Source organism: Typopeltis vanoorti, chromosome 12 (assembly GCF_054136105.1).
Source record: "Typopeltis vanoorti isolate ZY-2024b chromosome 12, IOZ_Tvanoo_1.0, whole genome shotgun sequence".
In the NCBI taxonomy this organism is placed as follows: Eukaryota; Metazoa; Arthropoda; class Arachnida; order Uropygi; family Thelyphonidae; genus Typopeltis; species Typopeltis vanoorti.
The window spans coordinates 33,589,483-33,611,957 of record NC_143560.1 but is presented as its reverse complement, the minus strand read 5'-3'; the positions used below and the strand labels follow the sequence as shown (position 1 = coordinate 33,611,957).

General features: G+C 33.8%; 1 protein-coding gene across 1 annotated transcript; it reads right to left on the bottom strand.

Moving 5' to 3' along the window:
* Nucleotides 1–515: 515 nt before the first annotated feature.
* On the bottom strand, nucleotides 516–20,899 carry LOC150100674 (cathepsin O-like). Its single transcript, XM_090401114.1, has 10 exons — nucleotides 20,720–20,899; nucleotides 16,798–16,909; nucleotides 13,688–13,805; nucleotides 12,764–12,820; nucleotides 10,060–10,216; nucleotides 7,873–7,943; nucleotides 4,163–4,207; nucleotides 1,648–1,814; nucleotides 1,374–1,466; nucleotides 516–1,144 (listed from the first exon to the last, which is right to left on the bottom strand). Exons 1-10 carry the CDS (start codon nucleotides 20,891–20,893, stop codon nucleotides 1,107–1,109), a joined length of 1,032 nt encoding a protein of 343 aa, XP_090257240.1. The 5' UTR covers nucleotides 20,894–20,899; the 3' UTR covers nucleotides 516–1,106.
* Nucleotides 20,900–22,475: the final 1,576 nt, after the last annotated feature.

Below are 22,475 nucleotides of genomic sequence, written 5' to 3'. Positions count from 1 at the left end.
GAACCCAGGTCTTTCAGACCCAAGGGCTTCGTCTATACTGACTCAGCTCGTAGGTTCGCCATCTGTTTGTTTATGTTAATTTGTTGAGGTCAAATGAGATACCTTGACCGATCTGAGAAAAATCCAGTCTTATATGTCTGGATTCCAACCCTATTGGAAGATTTCGATCGACACATCCTGCTTAGCAGAGATAAATTTTAGCCAGTAGAACACGCATCTACAAAACAGCGCCATACACTTAATGATAATGCGTCTATTCGTTCAACTTTATAATTATTATAATACTACCGCGTCACTGTAGCGCCGAAAATATCTCTCCTGTTTCGTAACATCGTTTATTGACGATGCACATAATTTACTCTCCCACAACCTGATGTGAAAAACCAACACCTGTTGTTGCTATGGAAACATGGAAGCATAACTTTATATCCGCTATTCTTCGTCTGATGATCTTGGAAATATATTCTGCTTGCAGATGGTATAACGCAAGCATTCCTTTTAATCAATGAAATCAGTGCCGTTTTGCTATTCCACCTTTATTTCAACTTTTGCTTATTTTGTACAGCTTTTTAAACGTAATAACTTCACTTGAATTTACAGGAGTTTTTATAATTTTAGTTCATAATTATAATTATAAAATAGGTTCATAATTATAAATATAAAACAAAGTTTTATAGAAAAATTTTAAAAGCCTCATTTTTTTTTTTTTTTTAAGAATTCAGACTTCGTTTTATTTTTACAATCATCTCGTCACAATTTTCATATTTTTTTTACAAACATTACATTAAACCAATAAAAATACCAAAAACACCATTCGTAATAAATTATAACTTAGCTTAAATTATTCATGAAAAGAAAATGCTACTCCTATTTGCTGGATTTCACAGACTCTTTTTTTTTTTTGCTTGACTTCTAGTAATCGTAAAAGACAAATATTGATGAGAACTTTATCATTGTTCTTAATTATTATACAGTTAATTGGGCTGGTGTGCGCTTTGGATGGAAGCTGAAAAATAATATTAAGAACGGTACCATTTATTGTACAACAAGTCTAATTGTCTGTTTTAGTTATTTTGCAGACCTGGCTACAAGATGGCGCTCACTATTCAAAGAACATCCACAGTTGAAACCTCTTCCGCAATTGCTGTGAAATATATTAGTAATACATATTAAATTTAATGTATTTGATATATTTATGAAATATATATTGATTGGTATACTAAATAGTGTTAAATATAAAGCTACATTAAAATTTAAACTAATTTTAGATCATATTTAAGAATATTTATTTAAATCATAAATTTCAATTAACACCAGAATATATTAATAATTCTAAAGATATTTATTTAAAATATCATTTAAAAGAAACTTACCACATAAGTTCCTGTTAATAGCTATACGCAAGTATCCATTTATTCCAAACTTCGTTCCCCAAGAATTTCTCACGATATAGTAAGGAATATCACCTGAAATGATATTTTTCTATGAGATATTTTGGTATATCACAAAGTTTAGCATTAAAATGAAACATTTGGAGCTACTTTGTTGTGTTGGTTAGCTGCGCGAGTTCACAAATTTTTTAGTTTTTTTTTTCTTTTTTGAGGTTTATTTATTTTTGTTAAAAGTATTAAATATTACAGTACGTACCTGTGAGGTCATAACCAACTATCTGAACAGCATGATTTCTCTCATTTGGACAATGATACTGAATGATTCCTCCCAGGTAATCCTGCCACGTAGATGCGTCAACGGCTGTCACCAGGGGCCCATGAAATGCTAGTTTCTTAATCATTTCCTCTTCATACCCAGTAAAGCTGAAATTAATAGAGATGAATGTAGATGAGGTGGTAAAATTCACATATTATTAAACATCTCTGTACATTGATTTGCAGCTGCTTACATTACACTCGTTACGTGAACATATAATGGAATATCCCACAATGCATTATCACAGGTTGAAAGATACTAGCTATGGACACTGCTTGGAAAGAAGTTAACGGACACCATACACAATATACACGCTCTTTACATCACTGAAGACGACGCTGCCTGTTGGTTCTGGAAATGTGGAGCTTGCATATTGCGGTCCTAGCGTGGAAGTTGTGAGCCTCGGTTCTCAATGAATGTTTTTGTGCAGATTCGTGTGCAGTCGATGCCCGGAACTCCAGATTCAACGTGGTGGTCGTCTGCTGTGGGTAGTACTTGTAGTGGATTCCCTTCTCTTTCATCTGAGTATGGTATCCCTGATTGCTGACCCCTGGGATAACTCAAATTGTGAATAATTTGCCGAAGAGATAGACCTGCAACATGGAACCTATCAAAAAGCCTCTCCCAAATTCCATCAGTTCCTTTCTCGCAGCCATTTCACCGGACACAGTTGCAGTGATTTGGAAACATTATATTCTTCCAATGCCACAAACACGTGACTCGAGGATGCCTGTTGTCTTCTTTCCAAGCAGTGTATATATGTACCATATGTACTAGGTTGTACAAAAATTGTTTGCTGACATGAGATATATTGTTGTAGGAAACATCATACAATAGCCAAACATCACTATCTGCTAGCCTTATAAGGACTGGCTTAAAGGGGCGAAGCAAGAATGCTTTTCATCTTCCCCGTTATCTGTAGAGGTGGGTGTAGGGATAAGGTGTTATTGAGCTATTAAAGCTCTGATCATGGCAGGAGAGTAACAGCAATAGCCGAGCCTCGGTTAGAACTTCATTGGCTACAGCATTGCCATCCATTACCCTCCAAGGGTATTAATCACTATATTTAAAGGTAAAGCCGTCTCTAAAAATTCGGACGATCCCTAGGCCACTCAATCGTGGGCGAAAGACCGTCCATCTCAGCGTTGGCTCCACTCAGTGATGGCCTTCCACCCACACGCCACCACCGAGCAGAACCGCTCAAATTCCGAAGAAAAGTATTCACCGACAAAGTTCCTCAGCGGGCCGTGCCGGAGAACACTTACCCCGGAGACTCAAATTGCTCCCTTAAGGAAAAAATCTTAAGACAGCGAACTCAAACTAGCGAATCTCTGCTCCCTTGGGGGTAACAGCAACAGCCGAACCTCAGTTAAAACTTCATTGGCTACAGCATTGCCATTCGTTACCATGGAAGTCCTAAAAAGGACTCTTCTCTCCCTCCAGCACACAGATGTTTTAAAAATTTTGAATTTATCTCTTAATTTTTTGAAATATTTTAAATGTCTAAAGAAATTCAGAAGAATATTTAAATATGCAAGCTTTACTATAATTAAACCTTTTAAATATTTAATTTATTGATAATTAACTCAACTTAAATGCATCATAAAAAGTACAGAGATTCCAGTGTTAGATTCGTTAAAAATTTGTTATATAAAATCTATGTAAAGAACGTCCCAAAATACGATCTTCGAAGAATTATAATTAAAAATCGTGAAGATTGTGTTATAATACAAAACTAATATATCTTACTCTTGACGTTTATCATCTCAATTAGGCAAATATCTGGATTGTGCAACCCTTAACAGGCAAAGTCGAATTCACATATACAAACGCAGTGTTAACAGGAATGAAAAAATCTACTTTGAAATGTTTAATGATTATTGATTGTTCAGGTTTATAATTTTATGCTATGTGGAAAGCAAACGAGTTCAAAAACACTACAATACCATAACATTTTATATTATTATTATTATTATTATTATTATTATTATTACGTGACACCTCCAGGGATTCCAAGGACTCATCGTAGGAGGGCACACTACTCTATTTCGCTAAATGCATCTCATCCTCTCCAATACTACTTAATTCTCCAACTACGACACTACTACCACCAACGCCATCTATCACCCATGATCACCAACAACAGTATTTTTTGTCTGTAAATTGAGTGTGTTCTGAAGACCGATTTGTCTGTACGCGGGATGAAAAACTCGAGTTTCCGGGAGAAAAACCTTGCTACCACCGTATGAGATCGGCTAACTCACCTTCAACTGAAAAAGCCCATATAAGGATTCCCCTCGTTACGACGAGAATCGAACTCAGGTCTTTACCAGTCGAAAGGCACAGTGTTCCACTATTCTTCCAATTGCGCTACGGCGGCTAATAATATAATTAATATAATAATATAATCAATAAAATTGCCATTGTTTTTCTTGTTGACAAAAAAACTACTTACTTATAGCACGTAAAGTTGTTTGCTATCTGCACAGTTAGGTTGGTTCTGTAATGTAATAAACCAATGAATGAAAACTTTTTCATTTATGTTTTTTAAGTTATATATAATATAAAACTAAGAATACAACCCTTAGAAACTTTAATATATCATTTAAAAATAAATATTATTTTTAACTTTTTGAAACTTAGAATTAAATTATTGCAATGCAACAAAAGACACCTTTTTATATTTTTTATAAAGAATTATTAAAATCAATTGCCAAGTATTGAAATTGTATCGTATTAAAATGTCAACACATCCATCAACTTGGTTTATATCATTTAGATTTAGATTTATAGATTTATATAAACCAAGTAGATGGAGGTGTTGACGTAGGTTACTACAATTTTAATGGTAACACGCTAGGTACGCTTTATTTATCCCAAAGTAAGTTCAGGGGCGATTCCATCCACTCCAGTCTTCTTTGTCTTTGCGAAAAGCTACTACAAATATGCATGTATACGCAGCACCTATGCATACATGTTTGTATATACACTTAAACCTTTTTTTATGCGTTTTTTTACGTCAATTGGGATATCAAGTGGCGTAAAAAAATTTTTACGCGATTTTTACTCACTTTTACGCGACCAACAAGTTAGGAAAAAATCCGTAATTCAAGAAAATTCTGAAAATTTTGTAGAATTGCATTCTCGTTTCAATTAAGAAAATTCTAAATTCTTACAAATTTCATGTATTTGGAATTCCTCGAATTACATAAAGAATGCGCATAAAAAAGTAGTTCTTAGCAGTTTGAATAGACAACACAGTTACCGCATTTTTTGTATTTGCATTTTTTTTAAGTGAAATCAAAATAAAATTCGCGTTATAAAATTAATAATTTTGCCAAGAAATAATAAATGCTATATTAATTTTCAAACTTTCATTTCATTAACCGAAGATTTTAATCCAGCCCTCACATGGTGTTGCCGATAACCAAAAAAAAAAAAAAAAAAGGAAAGCCGTTTCCTTGGATATAAAAATTCAAATTTTAGATCGTCTTCAAACTGGGGAAGGTGCGACGGCTGTGGATAAGCATTTTGGAGTCCGTGAATCAACTGTCAAATCTATAAAGAAAAATCGATTTTGTCAATTTTGACAAAATTTTATCATCATACACAAGAGATGCTGTTCTAGAAAAGGCCGAAAAAGCCTTAGTGATGTGGACAGAAAATAATGTACAAAAAAGAATGCCAGTTGGCGGACATGCCATCAAGCAATCAGCATTGAGATTTTATGAACAGATTAAAAAACTGCAGCCAGATACTTCATCTCAATCGAGGAAAAATATGAATTTCATGCAAGCAATGGTTGGCTGGCTAAGTTTATTAAAAGACATGCTCTTCATAATATAAAAATTAAAGGTGAAACGGCTTCTGCTGATAAAACAGCTGCTAAAGCATTTCCACAAAAACTTGCTAAAATAATTGAAGATGGAGGTTACACTCGTAAACAAGTTTGGAATATGGATGAAACCGGTCTTTTCTGGAAAAAAATGCCAAACAGAACTTACGTATCAAAAATGCAAAAAACTGTTTGTGGATTCAAAGCAGCAAAAGATCGCATAACCCTCCTATTTTATTCGAACGATTTAGGAGATCGGATGTTAAAACCACTGCTCATAAATCGATCATTAAGACCACGGCCAATGAAAGGCGTACATTTTCAAATATTGCCAGTTCATTGGATAACGAACAAAAAAGCTTGGGTGTGACCATCGATATTTTCACTGAGCGGTTCCAGAAACATTTTGTGCCAGAAGTTAGATGCTATTTGAATGACAAAAGTCTCGAATTTAAAGTGTTTTTGATTCTGTAAAATTGACGGAGAAGGATTCGATGATCTTACTTTGGCAGATATCGAAGAATTGTTAATTGATAAACTTCTTAGCGAAGACGAAATAGTGGAGATTGTTTCTGAGACTCCTAAAAGCGAAGAGGTTAATGATAATGATCAAGATAATACTACTTTTATTGCTGATGTAATTAAAGAAGGTCTTAAACTGGCCAGTAATTTAGGCAATTATTTTGCCCGACATGATCCAAATGAAGAACTTGCCGGGAAGTTTTCACGTGAGCTTAAGTTGTTAATAACTTTCGCGTTTATTGTCAATAACTGATAGCGAATAACATACTTTTTTTATAGAATCCTTAGTAAACAACTGAAATGAATATGTTTTTTTTAAAGTTATTAAAATTCATTATATACGCTAGGTAAGCTTTTATCTCAAGGTTAGGTCAGAGGCGACTCCATCCACTTCAGTCTTCTTTGTTGCGAAAAGCTACTACTAATATGCCTGTATACGCAGCACCTATGCATAGATGTTTGTATATATTTTACTCTTGAGACCTGCACAGTTTGGTATAAGATGTTTGGAGGGATTCGATTGTAAAGATCAATTTATAATCTAGGCACCTTAGACGACTATCCTAAAGTCGTCAACATCCATCAGAATTTTCCTACTATATCTGACTGGGCAGTCGATTATATTCTTTCTTAATATATTCAATTTCTGAGTCTTAAGAGGTACGTGGAAGTAACTCTATTATCAGTATTCCGATTGTGTATGAAGAGATTTGAAAATTCAATTCAGATTCAGGTTACCAAAGAAAGAATCCTATGAGATTTTATTCTCACACGAAAGTATAGATGAGCACACAAATTTATTATTTAGTATCTCCATGGCAACAAGCAGGAGTTGCTACAACAAATATCCCAAGATATAACATAAATTAAGCATATCTCAGATGTCCACCTAGTGATAAAAATTTAATTAGTCCCAATAAATCAAAGAAATAATTGAAGATCATGCTAATAAATGTGATAGGGTTCTACAATAATCGTAAAGGAAAAGTTAAATCCCGTTTTAATCCAAGGCATTACAATATTTTTAAATTCTCGTCCAGGTTCGAAATTGTGTAATGAAAGGACGAAGATTAAAATGCTTTTTCTATTTTTTTTTTTTTTTTAGCATGTTAAGACCCCTAGTTCTCTTTAATGGGGTGTCAGATATCTTTGGTAGAAACTTCAGAGAAACATAAGGGGGACAGTTAGAGAGTGAAGTTGATGAAGCAGATAGCTCAACGCATGGTAGGTTCTTGTCGTGATCATTACTCTCTCATTATCAACAACTCTCTCTCTCTCAAAGAGACGTGGCGAGTATGCTCCAATGAACACATGTGTGAGAGGGCCTGGCCCGTGCTCAATCGATCACCGCCCACTCGGAGACTTTCGGTCCCTCACAATAACCAGTGTATATATAATATTGATTAATAACCTCAGATTCTAAATAGAGTTGAAGCCAAGCCATTCCATCCAATCGTATGATGATTAAATATCTTCTCAGTGCTTTTTTTACTTACATTTTTGCCAATATTAAATGTGTAAAATATAAACAGTTTTATAACAATTAAAAATGTGTGGTACACAGTGTTTATTGAGCTGGTGATGCGACCTGTCAGTCAAAATAACTGACTGCTCTCAGTATCGGGAAAAGGCATGATGTACACAGCACTTTGTGAAAAAGTGTGTTTTTTATATAAAAAAAATAATATAAAGTATCTGTTCAGTTGTTTGTTTATAAAATTTTGATCTTTGTGAGACGTAGAGAATATACGAGAATGTAAGATGTATTACAACAGTAGATAAGAATATTCAAGCTTTCACAAGTATACCTTTTTGTTTGGCAAGTACTGGCTTCATCTTTGAATGGATAAATATTTGCTGGTACTAAGCGTACTGAGTCCTGTAAAATGAAATAAAACGCATTTAAATAAATTATAATGAGATAAAATACTAATATATTTAAATAATTGTAAAGAAAAATAATAACAGTAATAAAACAAAAAAAAATGTATTAAAATACAAGCATTCCATAAAAGCAGCGGAGAATTAAGAAACACCTTTTAATAAAATTAATAAAAGTTATATATTTTCATTTTTCATATATATATATATATATATATATATGAAGATATGAAGAGGAACAATCGACCGTGAGATGCGGTGATTGATTCATTCAATCCAATACCCTTGGAGGGTAATGGATGGCAATGCTGTAGCCAATGAAGTTCTAACTGAGGCTCGGCTATTGCTGTTACCCTCCTGCCATGATCAGAGCTTTAATTGCTCAATAACACCTTATCCCTACACTGTCCTCTACAGATAACGGGGAATATGAAAAGCATTCTTGCTTCGCCCCTTTAAGCCAGTCCTTATAAGGACTAAGGAAAAAAAAAAAAACAGCGGAATTGAAATAAAGTCCTTTTTAGGACTTCCAGGGTAACAAATGGCAATGCTGTAGCCAATGAAGTTTTAACTGAGGCTCGGCTATTGCCGTTACCCAGCCATGACTAGAGCTTTTTAGCTCAATAACACTCCATCCACACAGATTTTCTTCATTCAGATGACGGGATAAAGAGTCAAGGACTCAGTCCATCGCCCAGTTCTTTTAAGAACTAAGTTGTCAAAATGTATCACACCTTACTCTAAATTATTAGAGGAAGTTATTCGAAGTTTTTATGTAAATCAAAGATACTAAAAAATTATATATACAGTACTTGGTTTAATGTAGTCTCTGTAGTGACTCTTCTCATATACATACGCATAAGGATATGTGCTTTGCATTATGGGATACTAAGGTAAGTGATGTGTTGTCATTAGCTTTTATATACGAGTTACCCCAGTCCTGAAATACTTTAGATGCAAACTTTATTTGCTTAAATTTGGATAAAGGATTAAATCAAGAATATAATTTCTTGGCATCTTTAATTTATATTTAACCAAGAATTTTCTCTGATCCAGAGTAATTTAATAATAAGCTAAGACACCTTTAAATAACTTGTATATGAAAATATGACTTCAGCATTACTTCAGTGAAAAAAGTCCTTTTTAGGACTTCCAGGGTAACAAGTGGCAATGCTGTAGCCAATGAAGTTCTAACTGAGGCACGGCTATTGCCGTTATCCAGCCATGACTAGAGCTTTTTAGCTCAATAACACTCCATCCACACAGATTTACTTCATTCAGATGACAGGATAAAGAGTCAAGGACTCAGTCCATCGCCCAGTTCTTATAAGAACTATAAGATTTCTTCCCGTTTCACAGAGACACAAATATTCACTCTTTTCTACAATCCTTAGCATCCAAGTTTTTCATAAAAACATACACACATCCCAATGATTTGGTTCAACAAGCTGCAGCATACGAGCCAACGGACATATTCAAATTCAAAAAATTCAAATATATAGAAGACCAAAAGCTATATTAGCCTCCTATAACGATGCATAATCTCCATGCCCATTCAGGGCGAGCAAACTGCTCGTAAATTTTACATTCACTGTAACCAAAACAGATAGCGGGGAATATGAAAAGCATTTTGCTTCACCCTTAAAGACATAAATGTCAATTTCTTCCTGTGTGAATATAATGGTAGGCGGTGATTAATACCTTTGGAGGGTAATGGATGGCAGTGCCGTAGCCAATGAAGTTCTAACTGAGGCTTGGCTATTGCTGTTACCCTCCTGCCATGATCAGAGCTTTAATTTAATAGCTCAACACCATCTTATCCCTACAATGTCCTCTGCAGATAACGGGGAAGATGAAAAGCATTCTTGCTTCGCCCCTTTAAGCCAGTCCTTATAAGGATATATAAGGACTTTGAAAGTTATTTAAATAAATGTAGGATAAATAATAAAATAAAATATTGACCGAAGCAATAATGAATTAAAAATCGTCTTCAGTAGGAAATATATAATATAATGGCTAAACTTTAAAAACTATCGATAATATTGATGACATTATATTCTACTTTTATGTTACTGCAATGCGCATCACTTATGACAAATAATAAAACATATTACCTTGGCTAACCATTCTAATGCAGCACATGTGTCTCCGCCATCACAACCGTAATTCTCTCCAGAAGCGCAGTCAATCATTTGTTGAACACTCCATTCGACAAGGTTGCCTGTCTTGAGTGCATACATTGTCTCGATAGTTTCCACAGTGCTGAAGGCCCTGAAATATCACGTAAATAAATAAATAGATAACATTGGAAGTGGAATTTATGTATGCGAAGTGTGCTTTTGGTGGGGGTTGTATTTCTGTATGTCTTGTTCATTGCAGTATGTTGCTTGGCGGACTGAATAAACGTCAGCCTTTGAAACTACTTGACAGCTTTATTACATGAAAATGTACGAATGTCAGAAATCCTGGTCTGCTGATGAACCATGAAGACATCAAGTAAAATTCCAAGATATTTGCTCCGAATGGTCTGTGTCCTTTGTCGATCTGTCTTCATGGTTCATCAGCAGACCAGACGTCACAATGAATTATGATTCAAGCTGGACCAATGAAGATCAGGACAGATAGTAAGAAGAAGCCCTGGGTATATCGTCGTATTCTGAATCCAAATGGAGTAAGACAGGATTGTGGTCCTAACTAAGGTTGTATACCACCTGCTGCTGGTATTAATAGACAGCAACTGTAGTGTCTACACAGCTCCACTATAAAAGTCTACAGTTGGATTGTAGGTCGTTGCAATTGATTTGGGCATCAGTGGGGCTGCAGATCGTGTCTCGTGTGGATGGTGATCTAACCAATTTATCTGGACTCAACACTTTGTCTCCAATAGTTCGCTCAAAGCGTTTAGTCAAAACCGAGATCGTCTTAGAACAGATCTCCTCCTCCCTGCATAGGTAGATATCAGCATCAGCACAGGAATCAATAAACCTGAATATACATATCAGCATCAGCACAGGAATCAATAAACCTGAATATACATATAAATATACATATATATATATATATATATATATATATATATTATATCAAATATATCAAATCATATATATATATATATATATATATTATATCAAATATATCAAATCATATAGAGCAAGTACAAATTACACTTATAGTTGTCTCTGGACTTATTGAAGTTTATGATCGCGTCATCGTTAATTATATTATCTTAATATTAAAAAATTAAAGGTGTATATTTAAAATTTAGAAAATATTTTAACTATTTATGATATGATATGAAATTTATTATATGAAACTAACATTAATTTTAATTAATGTTAGTTTCATATCATTTCATCTTCTTTATACCCTCTTTTACCTTCCGGTGTCGAGGGTTTATTAATCATCGGACCTCAACCGTTCACAGAATAATGTGGTCCGTCCTACTCTCCGGTGTATCCTATGTCCAGTAGTGTTGAGTTCTCAAGGCTGGTTTGCCTGCTTTGCTGGATGAAAAACCCCAGGATAAACTGGGGAAAAATTAATATTAGTTCTAAACAAAATTATAGAAATTATTCTAATAAAGCTTGCAAAATTGTATATATCAAGTTACATTCTCACAATCGTATTTATTCAAATATGTTTGATTTTCATGTTACACAATAGATGGCACCACTAGAGACAATAATATTATCTCCTCCACAAATCCTTCAAATGACGTCAACCCATTTTTAATTTCAACGGGAGTTTTTTTTTTTTTTGCATAAGCAAAATTTCTAAAAACGTTTCACAAAGACATAAAATAATAACTTGTAATAAACACAGATAATTTCAGCTTAATCACAGCGGCTGCAGAGAAAGCACTTTTTGCTTCTACTTAATTCTAATTTCCATACTATGAATCCTCTTCTCAAACAAAACCATCCATTTTTGATACCCGTCTACGATGCTTGGAGCGATTTGCAGTTAACACAGGGAACTGCTATTTTAATTGTCAGATGTCTGTAATATTGAATAATTAAATGAAAAAGGGGTTTTTATCTATCTATTGACCAGCGATCACAGAGGCGACCTTGTTCATTCTTTAACTGATTATACTAATAGTAGCTGGAATTACACCAAATGATCACTGACTATGAGATAATAACGAGCCTTTAGTCTGAAATTGCCACTTATGCAAATTTCTGTCATTCATATGCAATTGGGTTTCCTTAATTGATCGGAAGTGCATTGTCGACAAATATTTAAAGCTAAACCTTGTGCTTGTATTTTCTAAATCCAAATGGCATTCAGAACAGAAGAGAAATGTTTTGTAATGCAGATCTGTTTTGAATTTACAGTGAATTCAAATGAATGAATTCAATAGAATGCCATTGTGAATTCTCTGAAGTCTATTGGAAGAACAAACATTTGAACCAGATATTATATGAGGGTGTTGAATAGAGATGAAACTATGCAAAAATTGACTAAAAAGCAAGCTGTCTTTAATGGAATAGCTGGTAAAATGATCTAATTCCATAAGCTAATTTATAAAGTTTAAAAATTACTTTTGAAGTTCGTGCTGCCATCTGGTATTAAACTAAAGAACACACAATTATGAATATACTCAATCTTGAATAATATTTATTAAAATAGTGCTACGAGAGCCTTTATATTCCATTTTGAAGTAGCTCCAGTTCATCAGATTACATGACTTTTTTAACTCCATAAGATTCAAGATGGCGTGTAGATAATGTTTTAATTCTTCAATCATTTATCACTTCAGTCAGTTAGTTTTTAGAAAAAGAAGAAAGGAACTAGGAAAGAAAGAAAGAAACTTACCAACATGCCCCACACTCCCCCTGGTTCTTCACTGCTGTCACTACATTTTTGTCTCTCCTATGAATAGAAAATATTAAATAATCGTTAATAATTATAAATTATCCAGTGATAAAGACTAACAATACAGGTACTAATAAAAGCGATATTAGAAATGAGAAGGTGGTGATATTGTCTTTATATAAAATAAATTTTATCAATTAATTAAATTTTGTCCAATCACAAAATAGTTCGGATAATGAATATTTCACATTATTTAAATATTTCTATTAGTCTGTTTTTAGTATCGTTTAAGAGATGGCGCCACCTTTCACAGCATCAAATTATATTTTTAGTGGCTGCTTTAGTGTTACTAGCATTTTAAATTAGCGCTATAAACATTCTAAATTAAAAATTCTCGCAAGTGTTTATTTATTTATTTTTTTTATTGTTGGTGATTCAGATAAAATCTTTTGGAACGTGAAAAAAAACAGTTTTTATTCTGAATCAGCAGCAATAAACTCCATCTGTCTGCCATTATTGCAATGAGTAATTAATTTGAAGCCTTATTTTTTTGCGTATTTAATATTTAATATTTATCGTTCATTACTGAAACTGATCTGAATAGTAGAAATGCGAATTTAGTTGTTTTACGTAAATGCAAATAATAAACAACCCATTATGGACTCGAGATTGAACACATTTACTTTTAACCATTCTTATCTAGTTGTCTGGAATAGGAAAAACAAAACAGGCTTGTTATTTATATTATTTAATAGTCATTTCTCTTTTTGATGAATAGGAGATTTTATTTATTTATTTTTTTTCCCCTCCAATGGGTGGCATTGAAAGTTACGCCAACCTTTTGTTGGCTTGCTGAAGTGGCGTATATTGAGAAAGATGAGCAACAAAATGATAAGAAAGGTCAGAGTGTACACGATATCTTACCAGTCTGTCTTATTGGGAACTCCAGCAATATCTGAAAGATTCTCAATACTGAGAGTTCTTCTGGTAGTGAAGTGTATAGAAACTTCAGTAGTATCTGTATTGGTGATCTTTGTGTTTACTGAAAGAAAACAAAAATAAAAACACGTACACATATGAAAACACATAAAAGGTAAACAGAACAATATACAGTCAGAGTATAATGTTAAAAAATACGAAAATTTCAGAACATAATTTTTATTTTTGCTACTAAGCTGCACTCATGCTTATTAGCTAGAAAGACACTTACAGTTTTAAACTTTTATTTTCATTGTGAGAAACAAATATAATTTTGTATTACATTTGCGATATTAATTATGAAATGTACTAACCATCTAGCTGGTGGCAGTGAAAAAAATTCGCTAACTATGAAAGAAGCGCCCTCACGCGTCTGTTGATGGTAAAAATTTCATCAAATATGGCTCGATGATCGCATCGCTTATTACAAAAATTGTTAACTATGTAATTTGTTGCACAACGTCCAATCCTCGAAACGAAAGGGCATGTGTAAGGAGGTGGTAGAATTTGATAGGACAGATAAATCGTGTCTAAAAATTAATTATATTTTCTGGCTAACAGGACTCTGGTGAAGCTGAGACGTCATTTATTTTACAGCTAAACAAAGGAATCAAAGCTGGATGGATATAAGAAGTAAACGATTTGGACTGTAAAAAAATTGAGAAAGATAATAGAAGCATTTTCAGATACAAATGAACAGTTAGTGGATGCTATGATGGGGAAGAAAATAGGGGTTCAGGTTTAAGAAAAGACAAAGTCAGAAAAATAGGACAACTGGAATGAGTAGCAAAAATCGATAATAAATTATTGTATCCTTGCTATAGAATGGAGATGATCCGGTAAAAAAAAAAATGGAACAGTGTTCAAGATGGAAAGAATACGGGGTGGTGGTGGTGGTGGTGGTGTGTGTGTGTGGGGGGGGGGGGGGATGTAGTGCTTTGATCTCTTTGACTGAAAGTTTTTTGTTGGAACGGTTATGGATAATGTTGACAAACTAAATGATTTGTAAAATTCTTATATAAGCACTAACAAATTCTGATTTGTGGAACCTCGATTAGGAAACCTGTTCCCAAAATGCTTAATTTTAGTGGAAATAATAATAATAATCTTTGATTTTATTCAAGAGCAAAGTTATTTATGTCTCTGTCAGCATTTCAAAGCTTCATCTATTCACTTATATTTGCTTTGGTTCAACAAATTGATTTCTTCGTATAAATAATTTAGCTCTTGGCGCGAATCCCTGTCCAAATTGGCGTGAATCCATCCAAAATTTTCTTTTTTCATCCTTCTAAAACCAAGCACACCAACTGTGAGATATCTTTGATAGTATTCCCCCTCCCCATCACACACACACATACATACCGTGATTTCTTTTGTATTTACAAATACACCTAACGTGCTCTGTTATCTGTATTAGCTAGTTAGATAAGTTGATACGAAACAGAAGTTCTTGTTCGGCCCACTCGTAATACTTGAATGGTCCAAATAAGAACCTTAAGAACTCTGCTAATTCTGCTCGTCATATACATTAGAAGGTAAAAATGATATTAAACTAAGAAACGCTTTGTGATACCTTGTTTTTCTTGTTCTAATGAAGTCATTATTGCAAATAGCGACGAAGTTTATCCCATGAATTCATAGAATCAAAAACTGTTCCTATGTGTTATACAATGTGGCAATTTCATATTGAATATCACGTGTTGTTTGAAAGGTGTACTGCAAACATCCAATGATACTGATGCTTTCCATAAATTTTGTGCAATAGCTAATAAGTCTAATTGCACAAAGAAATTTAACACATTTCAAATGAACACAAAACATTGAAGGTTCAACATTTTTGTTGAGTTGTGATGATATCAATGGTGTTGTTTCATTCGTTAACGTTTGTGACCTTAACATGATGGACTCTTTCAAGGGCGAATGCTGGTCTTGAAATTCACGCTTGCTCTTGTTATCATTCAGGGAGTGAGAGGTGTGATTGAAGTCTGATTAGCGGAATAATGAATTATTGACCATTGAAAACTATATATTTAGAAATTTATGTACATTTAATCATACAAATACAACATTTATTTTACAAATAGTATTTTATCTTTTTCAATTTAGCTACTTGAATACAAATTCTGCCCTACGGTTCTTCTTTATGAATTGGTCAGTAACATCGTCATAAAAAAGTTGGTTGTAACTTAATTTTCCCAAGCAACACGCACACTTGTAAAGGCTGGCTGAAACTCACTGGCTAGAGCTACTTCGACTGCGTATGGCCTGTGTTTAAGACGACGTGAAGGGAGCGGAAATGGCTATGCGAGCGCGTGAAATCCCAGTGCTGCAGCGAGGACCTGGAAGCTCACGCAACGGAGCAAAGCCAAAGTAGCTTTGACTAGACGAGCAAGCATCGGCCTTCGATACACAACGCAAAGCTCAATTATTGCCGCGCAAGCTCAAGACGTCTTCTGTCTACAAAAATAAAAGCCTAAATGGAATGCTTATAAATGCATGCATTTATTAACAAATAAATATTACTTCTTTCTCAATTAATGCGCTTGCGCAGCAAGCATAGCAAGCATGGAGAATTCGTCCCTGGTCTCTTTAGCATACTGTTCTGTAAGATTTAACGGTAAACCTGCAAGACTATTCATAATCCTTTTGATGCTCTCTGAAGCAAACTGCATTGTAAACGGAAATATTTACAAGCCCTTTGGCTCATTTTTTATGACAGTGCACGACACAATAAAGTGAAATTTGTCAGCCCATTTCTGAGATAATGGGACTAGGAACTAGAAACTTTGAAGCATGCAACCTACTCTTCTAACACGAGTCCTTTGATATTTTAAAAATGAAATGAATGGTCTGGTACTTCAGATCTGAGTACAATGGTTATTCAGAAACCACGTGCTATTTCTTCTGTTTCTCGTTTGCTACCTATATTTAATTTTGGTACTAATGATTCCGATTCTGCTTAAATAAAGCTTCTCTGAGGTTACTTTGATTTACTATACCAATCACACTTTCTATACTTACTAAAGCAAGAAAAAATAATTGTTGTTATCTATTACCAGCTTCACGAAACTCCCACGGAGTGAGATCAGCAAACTGAGTGATGCCATACCAAGCACTGTCTGGGTGGTTACGTAGTTGGTTGAGATACTCAATCCGTCTCAGAGTTTCCTGTGGAAAATACAGAAAGAATAAATAGAATATTGAGATAAACATCCGATTGTGAAGTGTGTGGAGAGTTTTAATGAATTTAATTTGCCGAAAGAACGTAACTACTTGCAAACAACGACAGAGTTAACAGCATCATATAACAACAAGAGTTGAACTAACAGGCACAAATATCGTGTGTGTGTGTGTGTGTGTGTGTGTGTGTGTGTGTGTGTGTGTGTGTGTGTGTGTGTGTGTGTGTGTGTGTGTGTGTGTGTGTGTGTGTGTGTGTGCGTGCGTGCGTGCGTACCCGCGCTCGTGGTAGTGCCTCAACTCTCTACACAGACTATGGGTGAAGAAGAAAAAGAATCTCTGCGGGGTTCTGAAGTCCAAGAGGCAAGTGATAGATGAACGATGAATCAATCGAATAAATGTACCTGTATCAATAGAACAGAGTATATTACTATCGCTTTGTTTAGCAATGAACCTAAAACAAGACAACAATGAAAATACATTCATGAGTCAAACCATCATGACCATCCACTCACTTCCAACCAACCAGATTGCACGGTTAGCGGAAACAACCCAGTAGTTGCGTTATCTTAGTATGGGGATTGTTTTCATGGACATCACCGAGTCTTCTAGAGAGCACACCTGGACCGCTAATTTTTATCTGGTGGATTGTTTCAGACAGGTATGGTGACGATGGATATGGACTCTTCTGGCAAGACAACATCCTGTGTCATAATGCTCGCCTTGTGCAAGCATGGAAAAGCATATCCAAGCATTCCGTGTTCTCCCCTGGAAGCCTAATCATCCTGATTTACACATCTCATCGAACGTTTGTATGATCACGTGGAACGCATCAGTCGACACCAGTGCTCCGCTCGGTCGGACGCTGACCTTCGGCACGTTATTCTGTCTAGTTGACCAGAATACCTCAGGATACCTTTCATGTTCCAGTGCAGCATGCCAAGACGAATAAAAGCGATTGTATTGGCCAAAGGATGAGTCAAAGGTTATAATGTTTTGGTTCATGAGTGTATTTTACAAACAAAACATTAAATAATGTTTTTTTTACATGAGTGTACACGAAAGAAAAGAAAGAAAGCATAAAACCAATTATAACCTCTTTACTTTGTTAGATTTTTCTTCATTAAAAACTGAAATATTTGGGATTTTTTTTTTTTTTTTTTTTTTTGCAAGATTGTTTCAAAGGCAACTTCAATTAATTAGTCTGGAATGGAGATAAAAAAGGTTTTTCTCCAAAAAGTCGGAGTTTTTATGCAACAAATTTCGCTGACACACACACACTCTAAGAACAAACACTTTCAATAATGATCTAGTTGCCTCGTGCTATTATAAATTGTAAGGCAACGTGAAGAATATTGAAATTCATGGTGTTCAGTGCCATCTAGCGGATATTTTGAGAGCAAGATAATCAGTTCATTTTAATAAAATTATCCGCGCAAAGAAAAAAGTATCCTTATCACACCGAAACTGTTTTATTTCAAAGTAAGTGGCTCCTAAAAGTCACAATCAGAGTGTAAACTTAAGCCCAGATAGATAGAGAGAGAGAGAGAGAGAGAGAGAACGAGAGAGAGAGAGAAAGGGAGAGAGTCTAATCTCATAATACTTCTGAGAACATTTTTGCTTTGATAATCTCCTTTTTTTTTGCTGACTACCAAAGTGAAGAGAGATAAGTGGTATCGTTCAACACGGATATGAACTTCGGAACAGCGAAAACAGACAAGATACCTCAGGCGATATGCGCACGTCAACTGATAACAAAAAAAAACAAATATTTAAATTTTACGATGCAAAATTATAATAGAACATAACGTAGGAATTTGAGAGAAAGAGTGACAAAGAGAGAGAGAGAGAGACTGCATAAATAAAATTACAACCAACGTTTTGGTTCCGTTTTAATTATTTTCTAAAAGAGTTTAAAATATAATTAAATATATCCTAACTACTCAGTAATCAAACCAGCATGAGTCATTGCAATGAATATGATTCCTACAAACAATTATTGAATTAGAAATGACTTCATTGGGATGATAAATAGAAATCACGATAATTTCATTATCATCAGAGATAACTAGGAAGAAAGAGAAGCTTTCTATTCCGCAGATGCGAAACTGTGATGTAATTTCCTTATCAGATATAATCTTCTGCGAATCAAATATCACGAGTGCTGTCTTGACTTTCTCTTTAAAAATTATGTATTTACTGTCCTGAGTTTCTCTTTAAAAATTGTGTTATTTACTGTCCTGAGTTACTCTTTAAAAAATTGTTTTACTGTTCTGAGTTTCTCTTTGAAAAATTATGTTATTTACTCTCCTGAGTTTCTCTTTAAAAAATTGTTATTTACTGTCCTGAGTTTATCTGAAAACTTTGTTACTTACTGTCCTGAGTTTCTCTCTGAAAAATTGTGTTATTTACTGTCCTGAGTTTCTCTTTAAAAAATTATGTACTGTCCTGAGTTTATCTGAAAAATTTGTTATTTATTGTCCTGAGTTTCTCTTTGAAAAATTGTGTTATTTACAGTCCTGAGTTTCTCTTTAAATAATTTGTTATTTACTGTCCTGAGTTTCTCTTTGAAAAATTTGTTATTTACTGTCCTCAGTTTCTCTTTAAAAAATGTTATTTACTGTCCTGAGTTTCTCTTTGAAAAATTTGTTATTTACTGTCCTCAGTTTCTCTTTAAAAAATGTTATTTACTGTCCTAAGTTTCTCTTTGAAAAATTTGTTATTTACTGTCCTCATTTTCTCTTTAAAAAATGTTATTTACTGTCTCCTGAGTTTCTCTTTGAAAAATTGTGTTATTTACTGTCCTGAGTTTCTCTTTGAAAAATTGTGTTATTTACTGTCCTGAGTTTCTCTTTGAAAAATTGTGTTATTTACTATCCTGAGTTTATTTTTGAAAAATTGTGTTATTTACTGTCCTGAGTTTATTTTTGAAAAATTGTGTTATTTACTGTCCTGAGTTTCTCTTTGAAAAATTGTGTCATTTACTGTCCTGAGTTTATTTTTGAAAAATTTGTTATTTACTGTCCTGAGTTTCTCTTTAAAAAATTTGTTATTTACTGTCTTGAGTTTCTCGCTGAAAAATTGTGTTATATAATATTCTAGTAGAAGACAATTCTATATAGTAAACTCTCAACATTATAAAAATTTCTAATGGTTATCATCATCACGTGACATCACCAATGAGATCGTTGTCATCATTATTACATCATCATCATCAACAATAAAACAACAACTGGTCATGCTACTGTCACTTGTGTTTTTTACTTTAACCTTGTTGAAAAATACACCGTATTTTATATACCATGTCATAAATACGATAATGAGTCTCCACAACAACTCTTTAGTAAATTCTATGGCCTTCATGATTTTATTTAGCCAGTTTAAAAGCGTTGCTGAACCCAAAGTTTTCAGTTTCCTCTCATTGCTATAGGTTCTCGATACAGCAGATATTCCTCTGTTTTTGCATAACGCCTTAATTTTAATTATACCTAATGTACAGTTAATTTAATTCTAATTATTCGGTCATTTGCTAATTAAATTGATAGTTCTAGAAGCCATAATTAAAATTAATAGCAATCTAAATGCTGGTATATCATTTCATTGGTTAATGCCATAGTCAAAGTTCTAGTTGGGAATTAATAAAAATTCTATTGATTTTCTTTTAAAAAAATGTTTCAGGTTCTAATAGACAGTAATTTGTCTACATTTTCAATTAATTCAATCAACTGAGATAAGAGTAAAATACAAAGTATTCTGATGTAACACTCGGACACCTGTCGCTTGGTAGAAAATAACACTTACTTTGAATATTGACAGCCTCTTGTAATATTCCAACTCTCCAGGATGGTAAGTTTTGTTGTATTTCGTAATAAAATCATGAAACAGTTTGTTTACATTAACAAATTCATCTTCAAATGATAAATACCCGAATAACGCCCATACGAGAACAACCAACGTGATATTAACTGCACCCATCACTGAGTAAAAAACATTTGAAATAGTCACGAGTTGAGGTATGATAGATACAGAATTGTGTTGCCATCTGGCGACCATTCAAAGAGTTATCTCTCCTCGCTAAAATTCAAGTTGATATAAATAGCGTAGACAAATTCAATTAATGTAAAATCATCGGATGCTAAAAAAAATATTTATCCAAAGAAATTTTGTATACTTCCATTTACAATTTTTTGCTTCAAAATGTATTTTAGAAGAGAAAACACGCAAAAAAAAAAAAAAAAAAAAACGATTTATTTTATTAGGTTTGTGATAGTTAATTGCAGCTAACAGAGGATGATTTTGAAAGGGGATACTCACTTAAAAAAAAAAAAAGAAAGAAAATAACCTCTTTGGGAAGAGCATATGAATTACAAGTTCGCGCACACAGACGACACTGTGCCAATCCCTCATCGTGAGTAAGTCGCCTTTTTAAAAGTAAAGAAATAAAATTAAAATCTTACTAAGAATGTCAATATGAAAGGATTTGAATAACACTTATCATGTGATATATTTACTGAAATTTATCGAGTCATTTTGCTTTGAATCGAACAATTATTATGATTAATTTTTATGCAAATTTGTATGCTTACCTTCCATAAAATTATGTGCAGCAATATTCCACTTTATGAATATTTTTGCGACTCCATAAAGTACATTACTGCCATGAGCGGCTAAGGATTTTTTAAATATATTTCATCTTGTCCAGAAACTATCATAAGAGACCAAACATGGATCCTTTTTCAAGTCTCCAATGAGTAGGGCGGTGATCTCAACCTGAACGATGAATTTCATCTCCTATCTAAAGACAATCTCAAATGTACATTCCCTTGGCTGCATCTGAGCTCTCAATCCATCGGTTGGAGAGCTGATACGCTATATGATGTATAGCGTATCAGTATACAGATGTATCTCCTTTGGAGAAGTATACACAGAGTCCAGGGGGGGGGGGGAGTGAAGAACGTTTTAGTTGTCCATTGTCACAATAAATTCACCTTACTCAAAATACTAGTCGATGAGTCCCTGACTCCCTAGAAGTCTCTCTTAATAATAATAATAATAATATAGTATAATCACTTGAAATATAATATCACCCCTTACCAGTAATGTAGAGACTGATATATTAAGAAAAAGACCTGATAATAAACAGGAAAAGGAACAGTCCAGTGTGTGGCTAATGTAACTATTACACATACCATACAGATGTAACCATACATAACCATGTATGTAACCATACAGACTACAAATTCAAATGAATGTACCTAGGAGAGCTCACGTATACAATGATCTATAATATACCGTTTAAAATAAAGTTCAACATGTTCGACATTATTTAGTCCCATGAGGTAGTCTTTCCATCTTTTTCTAAAAGCATGTTCTGAGGTTATTGATTTTATTGATGAGGTTATTGTTAGATATTCAAAGAATTTATGAAAAATTTCTTTGTTTGCCTTGGGTACTACTAGCAATTTCTCGCCACAGCGTAAATAGTCTACATTATATACAAAAAATGTACATTATTATTTGTCGCAATAATATACAAGACAGAGATTTGTAATGGCAA